We start from the raw sequence: 20,922 nt of genomic DNA on the forward strand, positions 1-20,922 counted from the left end.
CTCATTCAGATTAACTTCCTGCCAGATCGGTCTGTTCTTTTTTTTTTTTTCTTTCTTTTTTTCCTTAGCCAGATTACCAGGAAGACAGGCAGAGTGAGGTTTCTCAATCCTAGTCTTATTCAGATTGTATCAAAGCCCCCAGGAGACAGATGAAATCCTGATCACTGTTATTCCATGATAATCATCTAGTCACTCCTCATATCAGACTAAATCATAGCTACATGAGCCTGCAGATCAATCTATGTCAGCCTTTATTGACAGCCCACACACTCTGTCTGTCTGCATCTCACTGGTGTCCTAAAAATCTGAGCAAATCTCCTGGCTGTAACTGGCCGGGGCGGCAGATTCTCTGCATTTGAAATCATAATTTTATTGTTGAAGTTCCTTTTTTAAACGCCATTTTCAAGAGTGTAGTGGGAGGTCTTTCTGTAGTATTTCCACAGTTCATATAGGACAGTTCCAGTGTTGCATTGTGGAGTCCTAGATAATGGTCTCTACTACAAGGTAGAGTGTACTGGAAGTGGCTTCACTGGGTTTTTAAACTTATTCGTGGCAAACATTTGCTATTCCTGCTCCCCACGATATACATTAGCTATGAGAGTTTTTTGTATCAATATTGCTCTAAAATGCACTCAACAATCCTCTTTGTTTGGGTTGCCTCTGAGTTTTCTGCCTTCATTTATTCCCAGACTGTTATTCTGAAATACAGTAGCATATTTTGTATGACTTCCTCTTCTTTGTGGAGCAGAATATATGTTTCTTATGAATCTGGCTGTATGTTTGGAGTGTAGAAGAAATTTCAGATCAGTTAGATGCTTCTATGTTGTTACTGGATTAAAAACAAAAATCTGAATTATTATTATTATTATTTTAATGACTGCCATACGTTCATTTTATGTTGGTGTTGATACTGTTGAAAAAACAAATAAACATACGTTTAAAAAAAAAAAAAAAAACAAAAATCTGAAATCCGTAAATCTTTGCACAGCACTGAAAATTTGTCAAATCTGAGTTTTGGATAACTGATTATTGAAAAAGTAATTTAAAGCGAAAAAGTACTTTGCGAACTTCTAATGGACATATTCACTACACTGTGAAACTCAATGATTTCCTCAGATGTAGCTTTGCTAAATGCATGTGTCCGACTCCTGAACACATATTATATATCAGCTCTGTTTTCTTTGTATCAGTAAATTGCCCTTTAGCTTTTATGTATTGATAATCTGCCAAACTAATTATCAAACACATTATCTTTAGAAATAGAGTGACTGAAGATACATCATTGATGATCTTGTAAAACCACTGCACTTTCACAAAGCCTCCTGCCAGCAGACACATTTAATTTTTAAAATCTGTTGTATATCAGCTCGTTATTAGTCTACACCAATAGATGCTAATATTTAAGGACTCTTTATACTGGGGTACGGGTGGATCAGTGTTATGTAAAGGATAATGCTTTAATGGTTTTGTATTATATTGATTTCCACCCTATGTTGTGCACAGTGAAGTAATGTTTTTTTTATTTGTCCTTTAGTTTCGAGAGATAAAAATTCCTTTAAGGGAGACCTAGTCAAGGGCAGCAGAAATTGCAGCAAATATAAATAGAAGTAAAGAAACAAACACAATTGGCATGAAGTACAGACATTGTAGTAATAATAATAGTGACACTGATAAAATATAAGCCTGGTGTTGGAAGATGTTATTAACCGGGATCAAGTAAAAAATAAAAAAAAAATAAAAAAATTGAAGTATATCTTGTTGCTATGCAGCATCTGACCAGTTATTTGACATCTGAGACTTGTGAGGAACAATTTACTGAAGCTGCTATTTATCAATTAATCAACTGATTTCTTTTGTCTGTTTTCTTTTATCTAGACCCCTGGGCTGAGGGCAAAGCCTGGACGCGTGCAGTGGTATGCAGAGAAATGCATTTTAAATAACCAGGTAGGTAACACAAACACACACACACAGGCCTAAAATTACCAAAGCCACACAAAGAAGAAGAAGGAAAGAATATAAAAGAAAAAAAACAAAAACAAAGTTAAAGTATATATTCTGTCTGCGTGTACAGCTAGAGGCCTTGGAGCAGATGGTGGACATGACAGCCAAGCTGTTTGAGTGCGACAGAGATGAGATGTACAATTATCTCCTCCGACTCTGCAGTAAGTCTTTTCCTTTCATTTGTCTGTGTGCTCTTTTATTTGGTTTCTCTGTTTGTGGGTTTGACCTACAAACTGCCCCCCCCCCCCCCCCCCCCCCCCCCCCCCCCCGACCTCATCTTCAGTTGCGACTTTTCACCTCTGGGTGTGCCTCCTGAGCTCATTCCCAGACCTTGAGTGTGCAGCAGAATGGGATCAGTCAGAAGTCAGCAGAAGACATGGTGTGATTGCTACACTGGAGAGCAGAACAGATAACGCTTGTGATTGGAGTGTTAAAGCTGATTGTCGACCCATTACCCTTCCCTACACACACACACACGCACGCACACACCACTAGCTGGTGTGTTTGATAAATTACAGCATAGTTGAGGGTCAGTCTGTTGATCAGATTAGTGCTTTGATTGCCTTCTCTCAGCATGGAGCGCTTTGTCAGAAATTGCTCTCTTGAGCATGCTGGGTAGTGAGCTGACTATACAGGCTCACAGGTCTGTGTGTCATGGCTTCCAATAACAAATCATAAACATTTTCTCATTCTCACTGCTTTGATTCTGGTTGCTTTCAGAGGAGACCAACAATTGGCAGAAGGCAGAAGCCATGTGGACGAAGATGCAGGAGGAGAACGTCATTCCCAGGGAGAGGACTCTGCGTTTACTGGCAGACATCCTGAAGAGTAATGGCCAGGAGGTCCCTTTCGAGGTACCTGAGGTAAGGTCCCTTGCAATAAAATGATAATCCCAATAATGCTCAGTTGGCAGGTCTGTTATTAGAAAGATGATTGCCATGAGCAGGGAAGGCAAACCTAAAAGCAAAGGCAAGAAGAAAGAGCTGTGAAGGTGCCTGATATTAAATATGACATACAGCCCTGTAGCACCAATGGTAAGACTCAACATAGTGGGCCTGTTCATAGTTTGTGTCCTTAAGTCTTTAATCACAGCAGTCAATTTGATCAGTTGAAGTAATTACCTGTCAGGTAATATTTCCCTTTTTTTGAATTTTTATTGTCTAAAAAGCTATTTTTTATGATGTGAGATTGTTGCTATTTTGAGATATTATATTAAGTCATTGTTTAATCAATAATTAACAAATCATTGAGGCGTTCCCCAAGGCTTTGTCCCAGGACCACTTATGGTTTGAATATAATGCTTCCTCTCAGCCAGATCATTCATAGCCTTAATATTGCCCATTCAGTTTTGCTCATAACACAGTATTAAATCTCTCTCTGCTGTGCAACACCAGTAGCCTTGACAGTCTATTGACCTTTCTAAATGGCATCAAATCCTGGCTATCTCAGAACCTTCCAAAGTTCATTTGATAATAACTTTTATATATTACCTATTGGTCAGAAAGAATTCCACTTCTCTAGCCTACACTAAGTGTAGCTCACCTAAAATGTCAAGCATTGAGCTCATAGCCTAACAGGGACTTTTGGATACTGAGCTCTGTTTTGATGTTCAAACAGGAGGAACAGTCTGATGATTGAGATCAGAATGACAATTTCATTTATTCTTATAATTCTCTCTTTAAAATATTTTTTAATTCTAACACTTTTGTGACTGTTTAACAGGCGGTGCTGTTGATTTTATTTTTCCTGTATTTCTTATTTTGTGCCTTGTTAGTGTTTTGTTTGTTTTATAGTAATCAATACTAAGGCTTGCTCAGCCCTCTTTGATGGTTTATACCTAAAATTGCATGGTAATAACACAATAATTACATTTAATATTCGGTACATTACTGGTCCTGTACTGATGTGGCAAAGTGCTTTAAAAGTTGCACTCCCTCATTCAAATCACAATGGTCTAATTACTGCTTTTTTAAAATTTAGATGACACTACATGTTTATTTTTTTTGTCTGAATAAAACTGTTGCTGACTGAATCGATTAACCAAAGAGCAGGTTGACCCCAGACTCTGATTGTAGGAGCAACCCCCCCACGCCCCCCAAACAACCTCTGAAAACTCTTATCAGCCGCTCTCCATGCAGCCCCCCTACTCTGCTCCACTTTAAGCCCCTGTTCATTACATGCAGAGGAAACAGGATTGAAGCTCTGATCTGAAGTGTAGTCAATCAGACCGGTTGGCTGGTGAAAGGAATTACAGCTCGATCTGTCTCTAAATCTGTAATGCCAGACTAATTTAGCCAGACACTAAATGCTACCATATGGTTGTCGCTTGATGCTTGGCTCGATATGAGTGTTCAGCTGTAACGAAATTAAATGGAGAGAATTAAATTTTATTTCTTTACTAATTAAATACAATAATTAGTAAAGAGATGAAGTCTTAAAGCCTTAAATTCCTCTTGTTTGCTTCATTCCTTCACTATGCATTTTTCCTGAGCTTGGTGTGTGCGCCTGAAGCAGCCTGAAGCATGATGAGACAGAAAGTGATTGCCGTTGCCTGAAGCGATGAACTTCGTGACCCCAGGGGCTCTTGAGTTGACACCACCCGCTCCAGCACACACATTCTCTAGCACGCACACTTTTCCTTTGCCCCTGGGGTGCCAAACCTAATTTGCCCCCAGCCGATACAGCTTAACCCCCTTCCCTTGCTGCTACATGGGTGATCGAGCATTATGGGACCTTGCCCTGCCTGTCAGGCATTATTGCACTGTCATATATGCACATAAACACACCAGCTCTTTCCCAGGACACAGCTGAACATGTTTCAGACCTTAATACTTGGTGTAGCTGCATTTTGTGGGCATCAGACTGAGTTTAAGCATTGTTTTACACGTGTGTTTGTGTGTTGTTTTTCTAGACCTGGTACCAGCAAGCTGCCACCACACAGCAGGTCAAGTTCGCAACAACCCCCACTGCAACTGAAAGTGTTAGTGATTACCAGGTCCGTCTGTTGGCCCTCTGTAAGAAGGGCAAGGCCAAAGGTAAGCAGCAGGAGGTCCTGCTATTGTTCTCCTGTAAGACTTAGAGGGGAGACATACTACATTTGCCATACTTAAAACATCAGAGGTGTATAAAATGACCAATTCCAGTCTCTTAAAACTAGAATTTGAGAATATAAGAGAATAGAAATTGTTTATCAGGCAATTTCTGTTTTATATTCAAAGAGTTGTGCAATATTTCTGCAAAACCATGTGAAAGACTCATTGCCAGTTATTGCAAACGCTGGATTGCAGTTGTTTCTGCCATAGTTAGCAGAACCAGTTATTAGGTTAATGGGCGATTGGTTTTTCTCAAAGGGCTAGGTAGGCTTGGATACCTTTTTTCCCTCTTAATAAATGAAATCATCATTTAAAAACTACAGTTTGTATTTGCTCTGGTTATTTTTGACTGATCTTCGATTAAGAAATCTGCAAAAAAATCAGAAATCGGGAAGGGGTAAGTATTTTTTCATGGCACTGTATGTATTGCACCTGCAAAACAAATTATCTCCAAAAGCATCGAAATGTTTTTCTTTGCTCAACCCCAGTTAGCATCTTGATAAATTACAGTCTGCTACACTCTTACGTGGGATTCTCTTTCCTAAGAAAGTTTTTTCTCCCCAAAATTGAGCATCTAACTTTCTGACATGTGGGGTTTTTACCTGCCCACCTCTTCATTTTGCTTTCTGCTGATTCATGCTGTGTAGGCATGGCATTTTCCTCTTGACCCAGCATTTTTTTTAATTGTACTATTGGTGAAATCTACTGAGTGCCAAGCCTGCTGACTCATTGAGGGGGGGAAAAGAATAAATGTCAAATTATACTTGAAATGAAGTAGTTCATATAGCAGTCTTGGGTGAATACTGTTCAAAACAGATGCTGTTAAAGGCGCAATAAAGTGCCTGCTGTCAGAGGAATGGGTCAGGTTTAATTACTGTTCAAGTTTTAAGGCGGTCACAGACACTTTTGGACAAGTTCAAGGTATCCAAACATCACACACCTGGCCAGGTGGTTGATTTTTGAAAGATACATGTCAGAATTTATTTGTCATACTGCCTTCACCACAGTTGAAGAACATCACCTTAAATTATTATTACCTTTTAAACAATGTTTGTATGTAATTACAAATATATAATTTTTCCAACTACTTTAGATACTGCAAATACATGTTTTCCTATAAATATTGAGGAGAAATGGTAACATCATGTTTTACTATTGTGTGTTCAGATTAGGCTGTTCCAATCCATCAATACAAGGATAATCTTAAATTCTATTTTTCAGTTATCTCAGCCAATCTTATCACTCACTTTTCCCCTCTCCCTTTTTTCTTGCTTTCTTCCTGCAGAAGCATTTGGGATGCTAAAGGAAGCTGACAAAAAAGGTGTGGCACTAGGCCCCTCCCCCTACGACCACCTGATTCGTGCTCTGTTGGCTGAGGGATCTATGGATGAAGCCATGGCAGTCAAGGACATGTAGGTGCATTAATATCTTGATTTGTGCCAAAATCATCTGGAAAAAAGCATTAAAATATTACTGCTTATAGTCTCAGTTTATTGTCTTGTACGTATCCCTGGTTGCTAAAAAGACTTCAGGTTGTGCAGAAGTCTATGCGGACTTGTAAATGCTGCTGTGTTTAGGGGCTTAATGTCTAGTATGAAAATCATACAGTCTTGCACACAATGCAAAAAAAACCCTTTTCATTTGTAGGTGTAATGCAAGTGTTGGTAATCTCACACAATGCCTGGATTGCAGATTTTAAATTTGCATCTGGAGGAATGTCACTGGTGAATTCATCTCCATCCAGCTCACAGTCAGCTTTGAAGTGAATTTGTATGATGGATTGTCAGTTTTATAATGGATCACACCCTAAAACATGCAGTAGGAGGGTTTTCCAATGCTGTCAGGTTTAGCAGTTTGGCGTGACATAATGCAGTTCTCTCCATACATCTGCTTTGATTTACAAGGAGTGGGTTTTAGCTTTTGTTTTAGAAGGGCAATCAGATTTTTTTCCCGATATCTAAGTATGATAACCAACTAATTGTGTTTAGTTTTTCCTTGAAAATCAACAGTAGCAAAACAAAAGGGATCCCTTTCCATAGTTGTTCATATTTTAGAAGAGGTAACATAAGTGAAATATCCAGCCCCTAAAGCAGACAGAAAGCATAGCAGTTTGTATTAAACTTACAATTCAACATGTAGTTTAATGCTCTGCTACTTTTCCGGTCACTCCTCAGCTGGTGGTAGCAGGTCGCCTCAGGCTAAATCTGCAGCTCCTCAGTAGACATGAGGATTACAAACTGATTGTGTGCTAACACATTCAGTTCTGCTGGATATGGACAATGGTTCTTACTAAGCCCTGAGAGACACACACACGCTTGGATATATAGATTAATTTTGGTTCTCTGGAAAGCGGGTGACTTTGTGCAGGGACATCGGTCTTCTTCCAATTAGTAATGTATCATGTGTTGTTGTTTCGTTCGTGGGCCATATCAGGGCTTAGGCCTGGAGACGAATGGATGGACAGACAGAGGTATTAAAGATGCGAGCTTAGCACAGGGCTGATCTTCTTCTCTGTTTTGTCTTTTATAGGTAATCTCCAACTTTCCCTTTTTTCTGTCTCCTTTTGTCCCTTTCTTTATATCACTTTCTTTCTGCAGAGGAGGAACACAGAAGCAAAGAGTTACGATAATAACATAATGACACACACTGACTGAAGAGCTGCAGTTACTAATTTGTGCTGAAAGAAAAAACATGTAAAAACATCTATTACACTATCAGTCTCTTCCCTGTTTCCAGCTCCCTACATGGTTCACTCTCTTATATTATGAGAAATAATCATATCAATTTTAGAGCCGTGTTTCAACAAGCACAAGGCAATACAAGCGATAACCCATCTCCAGTCTCTGTTTGAATTGGTTTATGGCATCCCTGCCTGGATAAAAGCTTAGTTTATCTGCGCTCTTAATGAGAAGTGAAATGAGCTGAGAGGAAAGTCGGGGAGAAATGGAAAGGAAAGGATGGAGATAAAAGGGGCTAAATGGGAAAAGAGGAGTGAACAAGGGGAGGAGGGCTAGATTTAATCACGTACGGGGATAATGAAGACGCTATAGGCATAAATTCTCAGTGTGTGTGGGTGTGTTTGTTTTTGGGTAATCTGTACAGAATTGAGCAGCGGGGTACTTATGGTGAGATTAAGGGATTGGGAGAGAGTGATGATGAGAGAGAAGAAGAAGTGGGTGACGCACAATATCCCTAGAAGGAGAAGGTGAGAGTGTGTGTTGGGAGACAGCTTCTGGAGATTTTCTTCCACCTGATAAGAATAATTCTGACCCGCTGCTCAGTCTCCGCAGCAATCTGTCGCCGACCCTGTTACTCCTCCAATCTCCGGCGTGACCCTGTCACAGCGGCCGCCGGATGCTGCCCGGCCTGGTGTCGCCACAGTGATAAGGATTGCCAGCCTGATGCTCAATTGAGCGGGCAGATTAATCTGGTTGCAGGGGTATAATAATAAAAAGGGGGGGGGGGGGAAAGGCAGGAGGCAAGCTTGATTGAGGTTTTAGTGGCAAAGAAATGAAAAAGAGGAGGGCTGGAGAGGACAGCAAGTTAGATGGACATGCGGAGTGAAAGGAGGAGGATTTGATGAGAGGGAGCAGCTCCCAGAGGAAGGAACATCACGTATACGACAACATCAATCAACCGCTTGATGTCTGCATTATTTTCAGGTCACAGAGAAGCTCAGACTTGTTTTCAATCAGATTTGTTCCTATTGTCTTGTCTGTCATATATCTTTCAGCTCATGCGTTTATCCCCTCTCTCTCTATGGAGTCTAACGCTTTTCAAAATGCGATGCCTGATAATGGCGGGGACGACACCGTCGCACGGCTATCGCAGATTATAAAGATGTGTTTTTAGAGATACAGTATCGGCTTTAAAGTTGGAAATAATGGACTTGCCCATAGCATCGTTCAGATATGGAACAAATCTGTCATGTATATTATGTATTTCTGATATCAAGAAATGGAAATATTAATAGAGGCATTATGAGAGTCAAATATCTTTAAAAATAAACCCAAACAGAAACACTGTGGCGATGATTTGCACATTTATCTTATTTTTACATAATTTACTCAACTACATATGTGACAAATTGAATTTTGTTTAGCAAAAAAGGTATAAATAAAATGTTAGTAGAACATTTTTCTTACAATGGGCAAAACAATATTTGTAAATTGCCAAAATCTCAGAGGCAGCTTTGTCTGAAATGGATAGCTTTGTCTGTTTTTGTTTATTACTTTCCAACTTTGTGCAAGAACATGAAATCTTAATTCTCTTCTTCATTGTCGTCTTCTTTTAGCGGCTCCCTTTAAGCGTAACCACAGCGGATAACCTGCCTGCTGCCAAGCATCCCCTTCTGTCAAACCAACCCCTCTGCATCTCCTCCTTCACTACATCCATGAATCTTCTCTGTGGTCCTCTTCTTTTCCTCCCATCTCAGTCTTGTTTCTCAAACTTTGTCTCCAAACTGCTCAACCTGAGCTGTCCCTCTGATATACTAATTTCTAATCCCATCCTTTCTGGTCACTCGCATTGAAAATACGAGCATCTTCAACCCTGCCACTTTCAGCTTGGCCTCACCAAGCCATACATAACAGCAGGTCGCTCTATCATCTGTAAACTCTTCCTTTCACTCTCCAAAACTCTCGTATTTATCCATCTTGTGTAACTAATATAAAATTGGAAATTATTTTAACATTTAGTAGCTCACAATTGATGTGAGACAAACAAACATCATCAATCCCTTTGGCTGATGTATTGGTGCACTCCTAGCGTATTCTCTAGTTTGTCTTTTTCTTGTGTATTACTGTAGTACACCACAGATAACCAAGGAATTATTTGTCTCCCCTAGTGCTGAAACTCGGGTGCCAGGTTTCAAGCTGACTGATATTGCCAGCAGTTTACTCATCATCACACAAAGCAAGAAAGGCCAGGTCAAAGGTAAGAAATGGACATGCATGCTTAACACAAACATACACATTGTTTTTTGTACACACAGTCACTTGTTGCACTCCTCCACAGAGGCTCTTGAGAGACTGAAGTCTATGCTTCAGTTGGACCATGTGCCCTCGCATCTTGCCATCACCAGGCTGGTTCAGGCTCTGGGTAGTCACGGCAACGTGGAGGGGATCCAGGATGTGGAATCACTAATAAAGAGCCTTGGTACAAGCCCCAACTTGTCCAGCATGGTGTTTGTCAACAACACTGCCCTGGCACACATCAAAAAGTAAGTTTATATGTGGAGATTTGTCAGTGGACCTGTTAGGTTCACAGCATGTACAGCTTTTCAGACATTCCCCAATATCTGTTCATCCATCACCACCAACGTGTAGTGAAATGTTTGGACATTTAGCAGGAAAAAGATGACTGAAGATAGGTTGCATGAGCAAAATGTTTCAACGCAGTCGAGTGAGTCTTTTATGCCATTTCGTAAGCACTGTTGGATATAAACAGTTTAATGCACTACCCCACAGGAGAGTGTGGCAAGATCCAGGCTGACACACTGTTAAAGTAAAAGCTTACAGGGCTGCCAGGGCGTTAAGTACAAATGGGAAACACGGGCATAATAGGATTATTCATGGGTTCCTTTTAATGTCATGAAAAGAGCCGTCCTCCGTTCCTCCTTTGTCTCTTCTCAAACTGCAGAGCAAAATAATAAAATGCATTGTGCATCAAAGTTTCATTGTGCCACTTGTGCATTAGAGCCGTGCGCCAGCTCGAACAGAGGCATCCCCGCGCCATCTCAGAGGGACAGCGAGAAGTGAAGAACAGCAAGGCGGTCTCACGCCTGATTGGCCATCGTAGCGCGGATCTGTCAGCTTGAACTCTGACCTCTGGGAGCTGCGCTCTGAGCCTCCCTGACACATGCTTCCCCTTTGTATCTGAGTCAAGCTGACTGGTTAAGAGCAGCGGCGGAAAAGCAAGCGGTCCCGGAAAGCGGGGCACCACATTTAGAGGGGCCCTTTGCTGAATTATTCAGACGGTCCCAGTCGCAACAATCAGCGTAGATATGTTCCCCCACCTCCAGACACTCACACTTTTTTATATATATATATATATATACACACACACACACACACACACACCCTGGAAGTTAAATATTCATCACGACTGGTGACGGCAGGGGGTGAGCAGGGAGCATAAAGTGTTAGTAGTGTAGCTGGGTTGCCAGTTTGAGTTGTTTTAGGTTTGTAATGCTGTGGTATGCAGGCTTTGTGTGGTTGTGGCAACCTCAGCAGAAAAACATTTCACAGAATAGGCGGGAGAAAGAGTGTGCACTCAGAGGGAGGCTGTAAGGGACAAAAAGTGAAACTAATATAATTTTAATATTACATTTTAGATATATTTAAAGTCCAAAAATGGCATTTTGGAGTTTTTGTTTGTTTTGGTTTTGTTGTCGTTTTATCGGCCACTTTATCCCATTCTTGGTCTCTTTAAAAACAGCTGTATTGGAGGTTTATGCATGTTGCAGTTTACCCATAATAAGTTAGTGCGAATTCAGAATGAAACCTGATCTTTTTTAAGGACAAATCAGGTGTGGAGGTTTGGTGGTGGTTGGGTGTGTAACAAGTCCAACTTTTAAACAAGGAACCTGCTTTCTCTCTAATGAACTTGGACAACTTAAATCACATTGTGAGGTTTAAAGTGTTGCATTACTTTCGAGTTTTACGCGAATTTCCAACTCTATATTTTTAGTCTTAAGCTCATCACAATAATAAACCATATATCCGCTCTCACTGGCGACTTATAAATGGAAGACTAGAGCACTAACAAGCCTGAAAGTCCCACACCATTACACCACCAGCAGCAGCCTGAACTGCTGATACAAGGCAGGATGGATCAATCCTTTCCATGTTGTTTAAGCCAAACTTTGACCCTGTCATCAACTTTTTGTTTTGTTTGTTTTTTAGTTTAGTTTTTTTTCCCAGTCTTCACGTTGTCCAGTTTCAATAAACCAGAATGAACTTAGCAGGTCATCTCATCCATGCCTATATGCCTTAATGCATTGTGTTAATGCCATGCCATAGGACGATTACATATTAGCATTAATGAACGTTTAGAAAGATATACCTTATAAAATGGCAGGTGTGTGAATATAACAGAAAATTTGTATCTGTCTCCCTCTGCAGTGATGATGTGTCGTCTGCAGTAGAGTTGCTGGAGGGAATCTACACCAGTCCAGACAGCACAAACCCCAGCATGTCCTTCGTCTTTAGAAAGGTTCTGGAAGCTGGGAATGACCATGCCATGGACAAGTGTAAGACATAAGCAGAAATATAAGGCCACAATCAAAGTAACTGATTTAAACTGAGTGTTGCTCAATAATCCTTTACCAACACAACATGTCGTTCTGTAGTGAGCGCTATGGCCGAGCGGCTAGCCAACCACTTTGCCTGCTACAGACCAGCTTCAGACCTCTTCCTCCAGCTGCTGGATATGGACAAAGTGGAGGACGCCAAATTCATGCTGGCTGTAAGTGTGTGTGTGTGTGTGTTAGCTCATAGGCTAAAAGCCAAGACATTTTGGTTTGAAGTGTCAGAAGTATACTTTTAGCCAAGTGTTGTCCAAAGGTATGTTAGATTTGGATTATTTATCTCCTCTGGCTTGGTTGTAGCCTTCTGTGGCTGAGATGAGCTAGAATACTCATAATTAATATTAGAGGGAAATTAGCTACCTTTCATACATCGATACATTACTTTTCTCACGTTACTTCAAAAAAATGTGCAAAAATAGAAATGAAAGAATCTGCTGTGAAAATGAAAACTTAACTATTTCTTATGGCCAAGTTAAGGTACCATTTAAGCCCTGCTGAGTTTTGTTTATTCAGCTTGGAATTGGAGCAAAATGCACATACTAAGTGATGTTCTTCATTTTTTTTTTTTTTTTTTTTTGTGACCACTTTGGATAAATTTTAAATCATATGGGGTGTTTCTGTCCCAGTGAGCGCTTCTCCATTTGACTGCTCTGTGCTTTTACATTTTAAATTATGATATCAAAGTAATTAAAATCTGCCAAAAGAGGGGAGAAAATATCAACAAGGGACCTTGTAGTGAATTTAGTCCATCACAACTCCCAGTTGCTTTCATCCAGTTGTCAGACCCCAGTGTTGTTGGAGAGGTTCTCCTGCCACATTCGTTCACTTATTTATCCAACCTTGCGTTGATGTCAGGAAAAGCTTGCCCGCTTTCCACCACTGAGTCTTGTGGTCTGAAATTTGCCTCCTACTCTTTCACTTATTCAACAGTTCGTATATTACAGCTCAATGACTTTGCATTGAGCCTGGGGATATAAATATGTAGCAGCTAGATGGGTGAGAGACAGGAGATGGATGGAGAGCATGGTGCAAAATAAGAGAGACAGAAATGAAGAATCGAAGGCCTGCAATGTACAAAATAATTGTTTGTCCAAGTTCAGTGCATCTCTTGGGACAATAATGGTCCCTTATTCGCAATTGGACACCACACCAGGTAGCTCTGCATGGAAGGACCTGGGAGGCTGTGTCTCCTCCTTGGTTTGATCCAGGGATCTTGCAAATCCTTAAAAAAAAACTAAATTAAAAAACAAACAAACTGTAGCATTAACACAAAATTAAATCAATGGGACACTGGTTTCACCTTTACACTGCTTCCCTGTTAAGTAAAACATCAAATCAAGAGACAAATAAAGTCTAAAATAGGCCTTCTCTGAAACATTTTGTCTGCACAGCAGCATAAGTTGCTCCCAAATGTTATCACTAGTCTGTGCGCACTGATGAATCCCCACACAAATGCAGATGACTCAAATCACCTTTATCTATATAGCGCCTTTAAAAACAACAGGATTTGACCCAAAGTGCTTTTCAGCTCTGGCAGATGGATTAACAATGCAAGTATACAAAAATACACAGAACAGGGATCACAGGTTAAAAACAAGTCTAATACAAACCCAGAAAACACGATAAACACATGTATATGCTAAGAAATGGATCAGTAAAAGGAGAAATTTGTAAACAAACAAACAATATTAAAGACAAACACATAAAGTCAATTGGAAAAACTAATAAAGTTTAAATCGCATAAATGGCACAGGATGGCTTAAAAAATAAGAGTGCAATTGAACAGTGACGTCCTCAGACTGATATAAGAAAGCAATGCATTAAATGGTAACATTCTTGCTTTTACCACATATTTTCCTTACTGTATTTTTCCTGTTGCAGTAGAGCTGGGCGATAGAACGATAACGATATGTATCGCGATATAACTTTTACTCGATAGAGAAATTAAGCTATCGCGATAGACCTCGCCGCTCTTGTCCTCAAAAAAAAAAAAAAAAAAAAAAAAAGGTCAGCCAATCCAAATTAAGTAGCGCAGAGCCGAACCAATCACAGCTGCAGCGTCACGTCGCGTGACTTGTTACGTACAGCACAAGTGCCAAGCCGCACGTGTGTTTGTTTGGGAAGCAGCCAGCGGGTAATGGAGCCAGCGCTAATGGAGGAAATGAGTGCGCCGACTAGAAAAATCAACCGAGCGTGACCGAAGAGAAAACAGATGATGGTTCCAATGCCGGAGAGATTGTCAAACGGAAGAGCCAAAGAAGTTCCGTAGTGTGAAGGTATTTCGGCTATTTCAAGTCTGACAAAAAACAGAGTAGCGTGCACTGTAAATTGTGCCGAAAGCAAGTCTGGAAATACAATAAACTGGTGCATGCGTCACACTGTGCGCCACGTTATTGTTTCGGTGAAATGAATTTCTACAATACTGTTACTGTTAATTCTACTCTCTGCAGTGTTTAAATGCTTACATATACACACAGTTACTGTCCCTCCACACATACGACTCGGTTCTGCTTCTATGCCCCAGCTTTGTTTACTTTTTCCCACCGAGGCTTCTAGACTTCTGATTGGCCAACATTTCTGCACGGTTAGGAATCTAGCGCCACCTGCTGCTTTGGCATGTTCATAGCAGCGTTTTCCTTCATTTCTGCCTTTATGTGTGGACGGGATTATTTTTTAAAACGAAAACGGAAAATCTCCGTTTCCAAAAATACCCGTGTACGTGTGGACGTAGCCTCAGTCTCTGACTGGAAGCGCTAATTCGTCATTCGGCTTTTGTCAGACTAAAGTAACTGTTAAAACTGTTTGAAAAGCTCAGCTATACAACAAGGAGAGATTGAGAATTTCCTTTTAGTTCTCAGTTTATTTGATATTGACAAAAGTTAGTCAGTTTTGTCTGTTCTTCTGTAAAACAAACTAAGATTTATTTTTAGAATTAATATTTTGTTTCTAAGTGGAATTGACAATTTAGTAGTCTGTTTCGTTTGTCCTATTTTGAAACTTAAACGCTTTAGCGGCTGCCTTTTGTGTAGTTTGCAATATTTGCCTTTATTTATCTGAAAAAGTCTCATGTTCCTTAAGTACATCTACCCTGTTGAACTTATTATGGGAAATAAATATTTAAATAAAAACAAGCTGCTGATTATTTCACATTTTACTTGTGAGCAACGGCACATTTAAATCTTACAAATATAGTTATTTGGCTTATATCGTGATAGATATCGTTATCGCCTGAAATGAAAAAAACATATCGTGATATGAAAAAATCTCATATCGCCCAGCTCTATGTTGCAGTGGACCTGACGATAATAGGGGGGGAATCTCAGAAAATAGGTTGGATAAGACGCTATTGCAGAGCCTTAGAAAGTAATCTCACCTTTAATTTTTGAAGTAAGAGTCAGGCACTAAGGGGAACGTGGTTAGGAAAAATATCAAAGTACCATCAAAATGATCCTCATTTGTACCCCCTGAATAAAACGATTAAACATCAGCTTCACTTTAACCATCCAGAAGAATTAAAAGATGCATCAGAGCTGCAAGGCGCTTACTAGGGTGGATCAAATTTTCCACATATTTAAACTTCAAGCAAATTTTAAGACTGAAAACTGCAATTTTAAAGTCACTTTAAACTTTAAAGTCAACACTGATAATGATAGTGTCCCTTTTTGAAGTCTGGTGGGGGTGAATGATTGCTTGTATAGCTTATTTGATCTCAAGATTATAGTTTTGCTGTAAACTCCGGAAAACGTAACATTACAAGACTGTCTCATGGTAACATGTGCCGTCCTGTTGTTAAAGTTTGAGTTTGGTCTCACATGTGACCAAGGTTGAGCTACATGCTGTGGTTTGTCCCTCTCGTTTTCCTGACTCTCCCTTCCAAGCTGCTCTTCCAGGGTCACTGCAGGGTAGCTTCCCAACTCCTCCATCCCATAAGTGAAGCAGGACCACAACTCTGAAAAGCTTTTATGCAGGCAAGCACACTATAATGATGACAAGTATATCAGGAGAGATGGAGGTGAGGTCGATGGGGAGCGAGAGGGATGAAGTCATTAAGGAGCGAGAAAGAAGCTGTGAGGTGTGTGCGTTACAGTCTCGTCTATAACTGCGCTGGGAGAGGTCACTGAGGAAAAAGGGGAAGAATTCCCCAGGTATCCAGAGCTTTTAGGCAGTGTGTGTGAGCAGCAAAGGAGAAGGTAGGTCTGTTCAGCTGCGGCTTTACCACCGGGACTGTTTGGAGTAGCAAGGGAGGGCCAAAAAATACAGGAGAGCGAATGAGAGCATGGAGCAAAGTTGCTTCAAAAAGTGAAGTAGCATAGTGGTAGTCTAATTGCCTGATTGTACTAAAGCTATTCTGCACTTAGTGACTCCAGAAGAAGGCAGGCTGCTCCGTGTCTGTGTGTGAAGCTGCGTGTTAATAGCCTTGCAGGCCATCCGCTTTTAATTCTGCGCGGAGCAGAGGAGGGAAACGTGTCAGTTTACGACTGGCTAGTAATCGGACCTCAACGCAGCTCAGCCAAGAGACTCACTCAGTCACAGAAAGGCAATCTCCTTCACAAACCCACAGAGTATATCATATGTATGTTTGCGTGTTTTCACAATAAGCAGTCGTTAACTGGCCAGTGACAGAAACATATCAGTTACTGGGGGGGGGGGGGATGCTGTTTTTCAGTGTAATAGGAACTCAAAATCTGACACCCAGTTTACCAATTTCTCTGACAGTTCTTTAAAAAGAGCAACTTTAAGTGTGTCCCCCATAAAGGTGACCTCCCTGTACCATTAATGACGAGTTTTAACACGCTATAGATAAATAAAGATGCGATTTGACAAACATTAGAATCGTTTCTCAATGTATTTATGTGTTTTAAATAGAAATGGAAGAACCATACACAGCCACAACAGCCTTGGTCGCACACTTCAACCAGTATTTGTCACAAGTCAGCCAATGTGGTTATGTTCAGCACTCTTTCATGAGCAGGCTTTCCAATGGTATAAGATTTAACGTCACAAAGCTTTGGTTGATTATTTCTATGTTGTGACAAACACAAGTTGTCTGACTTCTTCAACCGCTAGGGTTACTCCTAAAAGATAAAGAGTTAAGACGCCTGTTTGTGGCGAATTATTTGCTGGAATCTGCCTGAAACTTTTTCACTTCTGTTTTGAATTCCTGTCATCAGCTCATCAGTGTAAATCGCTCCAGTCCAAGCTGCACAGGAAGCAGTCACGCTATGACCGTACTGATGTTTCCACTGAGTAACAGACATGGCCTTTAGTTGGACTTAGCGATAATTATGCTTTTTGTGAAGCTCTGTACCTATTAAGGTCATAAAGAAATGAGTAGTTATTAGATTCATAATTATCCTTTAACCTGAGTGTAACTCTCAGTGTGCGAATGTTTATATGAATGCTTGGGTGTGCTGGAGTGTGCATGTGTGTGTTTATATACTGTACCTATTTAAAAAGAAGACTGAAGTGTCTTCTTGACTTCAGAAAGAGTCGAGAGGATCAGCTGTCGACTATCACACTTAAGCTCTTATTTCTTTCTCTCTCTTTTTTTGTCTCTTTTGTCCTAATGCAGCGTTGCAATGCTTTGGCTGAACAGAAGGAAGTGCTGCTGTCTTTTGTAACCCAAAAGGCTCAGACACCTGGGCAGGTAAGAAATTCTATCATTCGTGAACACATTATTTGTGACCAAGTGGGTTTCCTTAATTGTGGACTAATCAAAATGCAAGCTCTATGATATTTAACTACACTTCTCCTCTCAAGTGACTGCTGTAATCCTGATGTCTCAGATCTCTAAATCTAGTCTAAAGATTTGAATTTTTTTGACCCTATTAATGTTTACATTTGGCCACAATCCCCTTCAAGTAGGCCTCTCTGTGCACCTCTGGACCTTTCGCATATCTTGATATGTGTGGATTTTCCCCTGGAAGTCCAGTTCTCACCACTTAATAATCCCAAATGTCAATTTCTGAAGGCACTGGGATGTACTAGATTGCCTGAGCATCCCCTGAGTTGTGCCTGTGTACTCACCTTGGTGAAGTTGAGTACACAGAAATGCATCTACATTGATTTTTGTCTTTCTGAATGAAGTCTGAAATGTCAGAGAGGCAAAATATTCCTTAATATGACTTAGTTCAAATAGCCACACGTGGAATTAGGAACCTGAGCGTCTGCAGTCTGTTCCATGTTTAAAAAGCACACTCACTTTTGAACAGCATTATTATTTTTACCCATTTTGTTGGAGTATATTTTAATTTCTATTTTGTTATCGGGATATGAATCACAGTTCAACTCCTTACATGTGCGTCCTTGCATGTGTAATGTGTTTGTGTTTAGGTGGGTAAGATCAAGAACCTGCTCAGCTTGATTCCAGACTTTGCGGAGAAGGAACTGCTGTACCCATACCTGATGAAATGTCACGGTAAGATGCATAAACAGGCACTCGTTCTTACAGAAGAGCTGAACGGGTCTGGTAGTGCAGCATGCGGTTCACTGGACTGTAGCTAAGTCAACATTAACAGGCCCATTAACAATGCATCAGGTCAAGCTCAGGGTGTGTGTGTAGGAAAGCGTTCAGGGGTTAGAACACATGTCCTCTAATGAGTTAGCTGTCCTGGCTAGCCTAGCGTGCTAATCTCAACACGTTCCACCACTCAGCTTTTCCCCCCTCTCTCCACCTTTTTGCTCCTGTCTACATTTTCTTGTCCTCAGTTTTTTTTTTCTTTTTTATCCTCCTCTCTTTGCTTTTACTTCACCTTCTCACCCACCAGTCCCCCCTTCTTCCGTACCTTGTCACACCAGAGATGAGAAGACATGACTATTTAATTAGCATTAGCTCGCTGGTCGGTCAAGGCAGCCATAGGGGAAGCAATTAGTGATGCTCTGCTCGCCTCCGTTCTTTGTCCCATCTGTGTACTTTTTCTTTTTTCTCTTTCAGGGCTTTTCTTTTTTCCTTTCACTCTCATTTTTTTCACCTTTGTGACCTTCCCTCTTGGCTGCACACAACCACAGATATTTGTGTGCAGTTGTTTCAGGTTTGTCTCCCTAAAAATGAAAGTTACTGACCCTTTAATATTTTTTTTCTTGTCATAATTTTTAATGTCTATAAAACCTTATTTTACTGTCTAGCTGTTTTTAATTTGCACCTTGAGAATATATTTTCCACGGTGCCAGTGACTCCTCGCCTATTTCTTCCCCTATGTTCTCTTTTTCCACCTCCTTCATTGAACCAACAAACACAAGTAATAAAAAGAAAGTGTCACACTGCCAAGAAAAAAAGGAAAAAAATGGAAATGCACAGATAGTCAAATGTGCAGCTGCACTTAAAAATCAAATTTCTTGGCACCAATAAATTGCCAGGAAAATAACATGATTATCCCACCACACTGTCAGTTTTCTCTAAATATCCAAATTCAAATAAGACATGTTGCTTGTCTCATTTGTTGACTTTCTCCCTCCCACTCCCCACTTTCATCTGGCAGTTCTGGATAAGGACTTACCAGCAGCCAAGGCTTTGCATGAGCAGATGCAGAAGGAGGGGATAGTTGTAGACGAGCTGTCACTCAAACGTCTGGCTGTGCTTTACCGCGAAGCAGGAGAGACGGTGCCCTTCCCCGAGCCCCCCGTAAGTCTCCCTCTCACACACACACACACACACACACACACACACACACACACACACACACACACACACAGACAGGAGATGCTTTGAGCAAACACTCGGATGCAAATGTGTTTGTGTTTTAACATTTTAGAGGTTTGATTAAATAAAATGAACCATAGATATGAAGGGCAGAAAAACTGCAGGAGAAAAGTTGCTCTTCCTTCATTCAGAAGATTCAGTTGTGAAGCTTTTGTGTACTCCACACTGTTGTACATTTCAAACTCTGACATAAAGGAAAAAGTTGTTGTTTTTTTAAGTGCCCTTAAACACAATTGATTTTTGGGTTAGAGGTGAATTTTGAATGATGTGTACAAAATACCGAGTTTGCATCAGACCTCCACAAATGACAATCTGGACCTGTGGAAGGAATTATGAGCAACTGCATTCATGTTATCAACATTTTGGTTTGTGTTACCAGCATAAACATGGAAAGCATAGTTCACTACAACTAGAAATAAACCTAAAACAGAATTTATGATGCATTTTTAAATGCATGTTTTTTCTCTTTACATTTCTGCCTTTCATTTTAGGGTGAACACAAATTTTAACTAAGCAGTGAATTAACCTCTTAAGAAAGAATTGACAATGAAGCTCCAGTTGGCAAGTTTTCTTTAAACGTGACTTTTTCCTTATGTTTTGCCTCTGTACATCACCACAGTGGATTTTAAACCACACACTAAAGCTGTCATTGAAGTGCACACTGTCATCTTTAATTCAGGGATATGAGTTAGAATTGCATTAACAGTTTATGCCGTCACCGCGTTCTGTTTCCTCTCTTGAGATGCTCTGTTTGGCCTGCTGCACCTCACAGCTCCTAACCAGTGCTAGCACTTGTTGTGCTGGTGTCCTAATGTGTGCTG

General features: G+C 40.4%; 1 protein-coding gene across 1 annotated transcript in view; it reads left to right on the top strand.

The window, feature by feature from the left end:
* The window catches only part of lrpprc (leucine-rich pentatricopeptide repeat containing), a 59,841-nt gene that overhangs the window by 37,366 nt on the left and 1,553 nt on the right, over nucleotides 1-20,922 (top strand). Inside the window, exons 26-37 of the mRNA XM_086259046.1 lie at nucleotides 1,876-1,944; nucleotides 2,072-2,162; nucleotides 2,722-2,864; nucleotides 4,913-5,036; nucleotides 6,379-6,505; nucleotides 9,940-10,028; nucleotides 10,110-10,314; nucleotides 12,218-12,345; nucleotides 12,445-12,560; nucleotides 17,975-18,049; nucleotides 18,736-18,820; nucleotides 19,881-20,023. Coding sequence (XP_086115172.1) covers nucleotides 1,876-1,944; nucleotides 2,072-2,162; nucleotides 2,722-2,864; nucleotides 4,913-5,036; nucleotides 6,379-6,505; nucleotides 9,940-10,028; nucleotides 10,110-10,314; nucleotides 12,218-12,345; nucleotides 12,445-12,560; nucleotides 17,975-18,049; nucleotides 18,736-18,820; nucleotides 19,881-20,023 — 1,395 coding nt within the window. The remainder of the gene's footprint in view (nucleotides 1-1,875; nucleotides 1,945-2,071; nucleotides 2,163-2,721; nucleotides 2,865-4,912; nucleotides 5,037-6,378; nucleotides 6,506-9,939; nucleotides 10,029-10,109; nucleotides 10,315-12,217; nucleotides 12,346-12,444; nucleotides 12,561-17,974; nucleotides 18,050-18,735; nucleotides 18,821-19,880; nucleotides 20,024-20,922) is intronic.

This window comes from Aulonocara sp. 'chitande type north' Nkhata Bay, linkage group LG13, assembly GCF_057382095.1.
Source record: "Aulonocara sp. 'chitande type north' Nkhata Bay isolate Kocher_YH1m ecotype deep benthic linkage group LG13, A_spYH_male_GT1.1, whole genome shotgun sequence".
NCBI classification, from domain to species: Eukaryota; Metazoa; Chordata; class Actinopteri; order Cichliformes; family Cichlidae; genus Aulonocara; species Aulonocara sp. 'chitande type north' Nkhata Bay.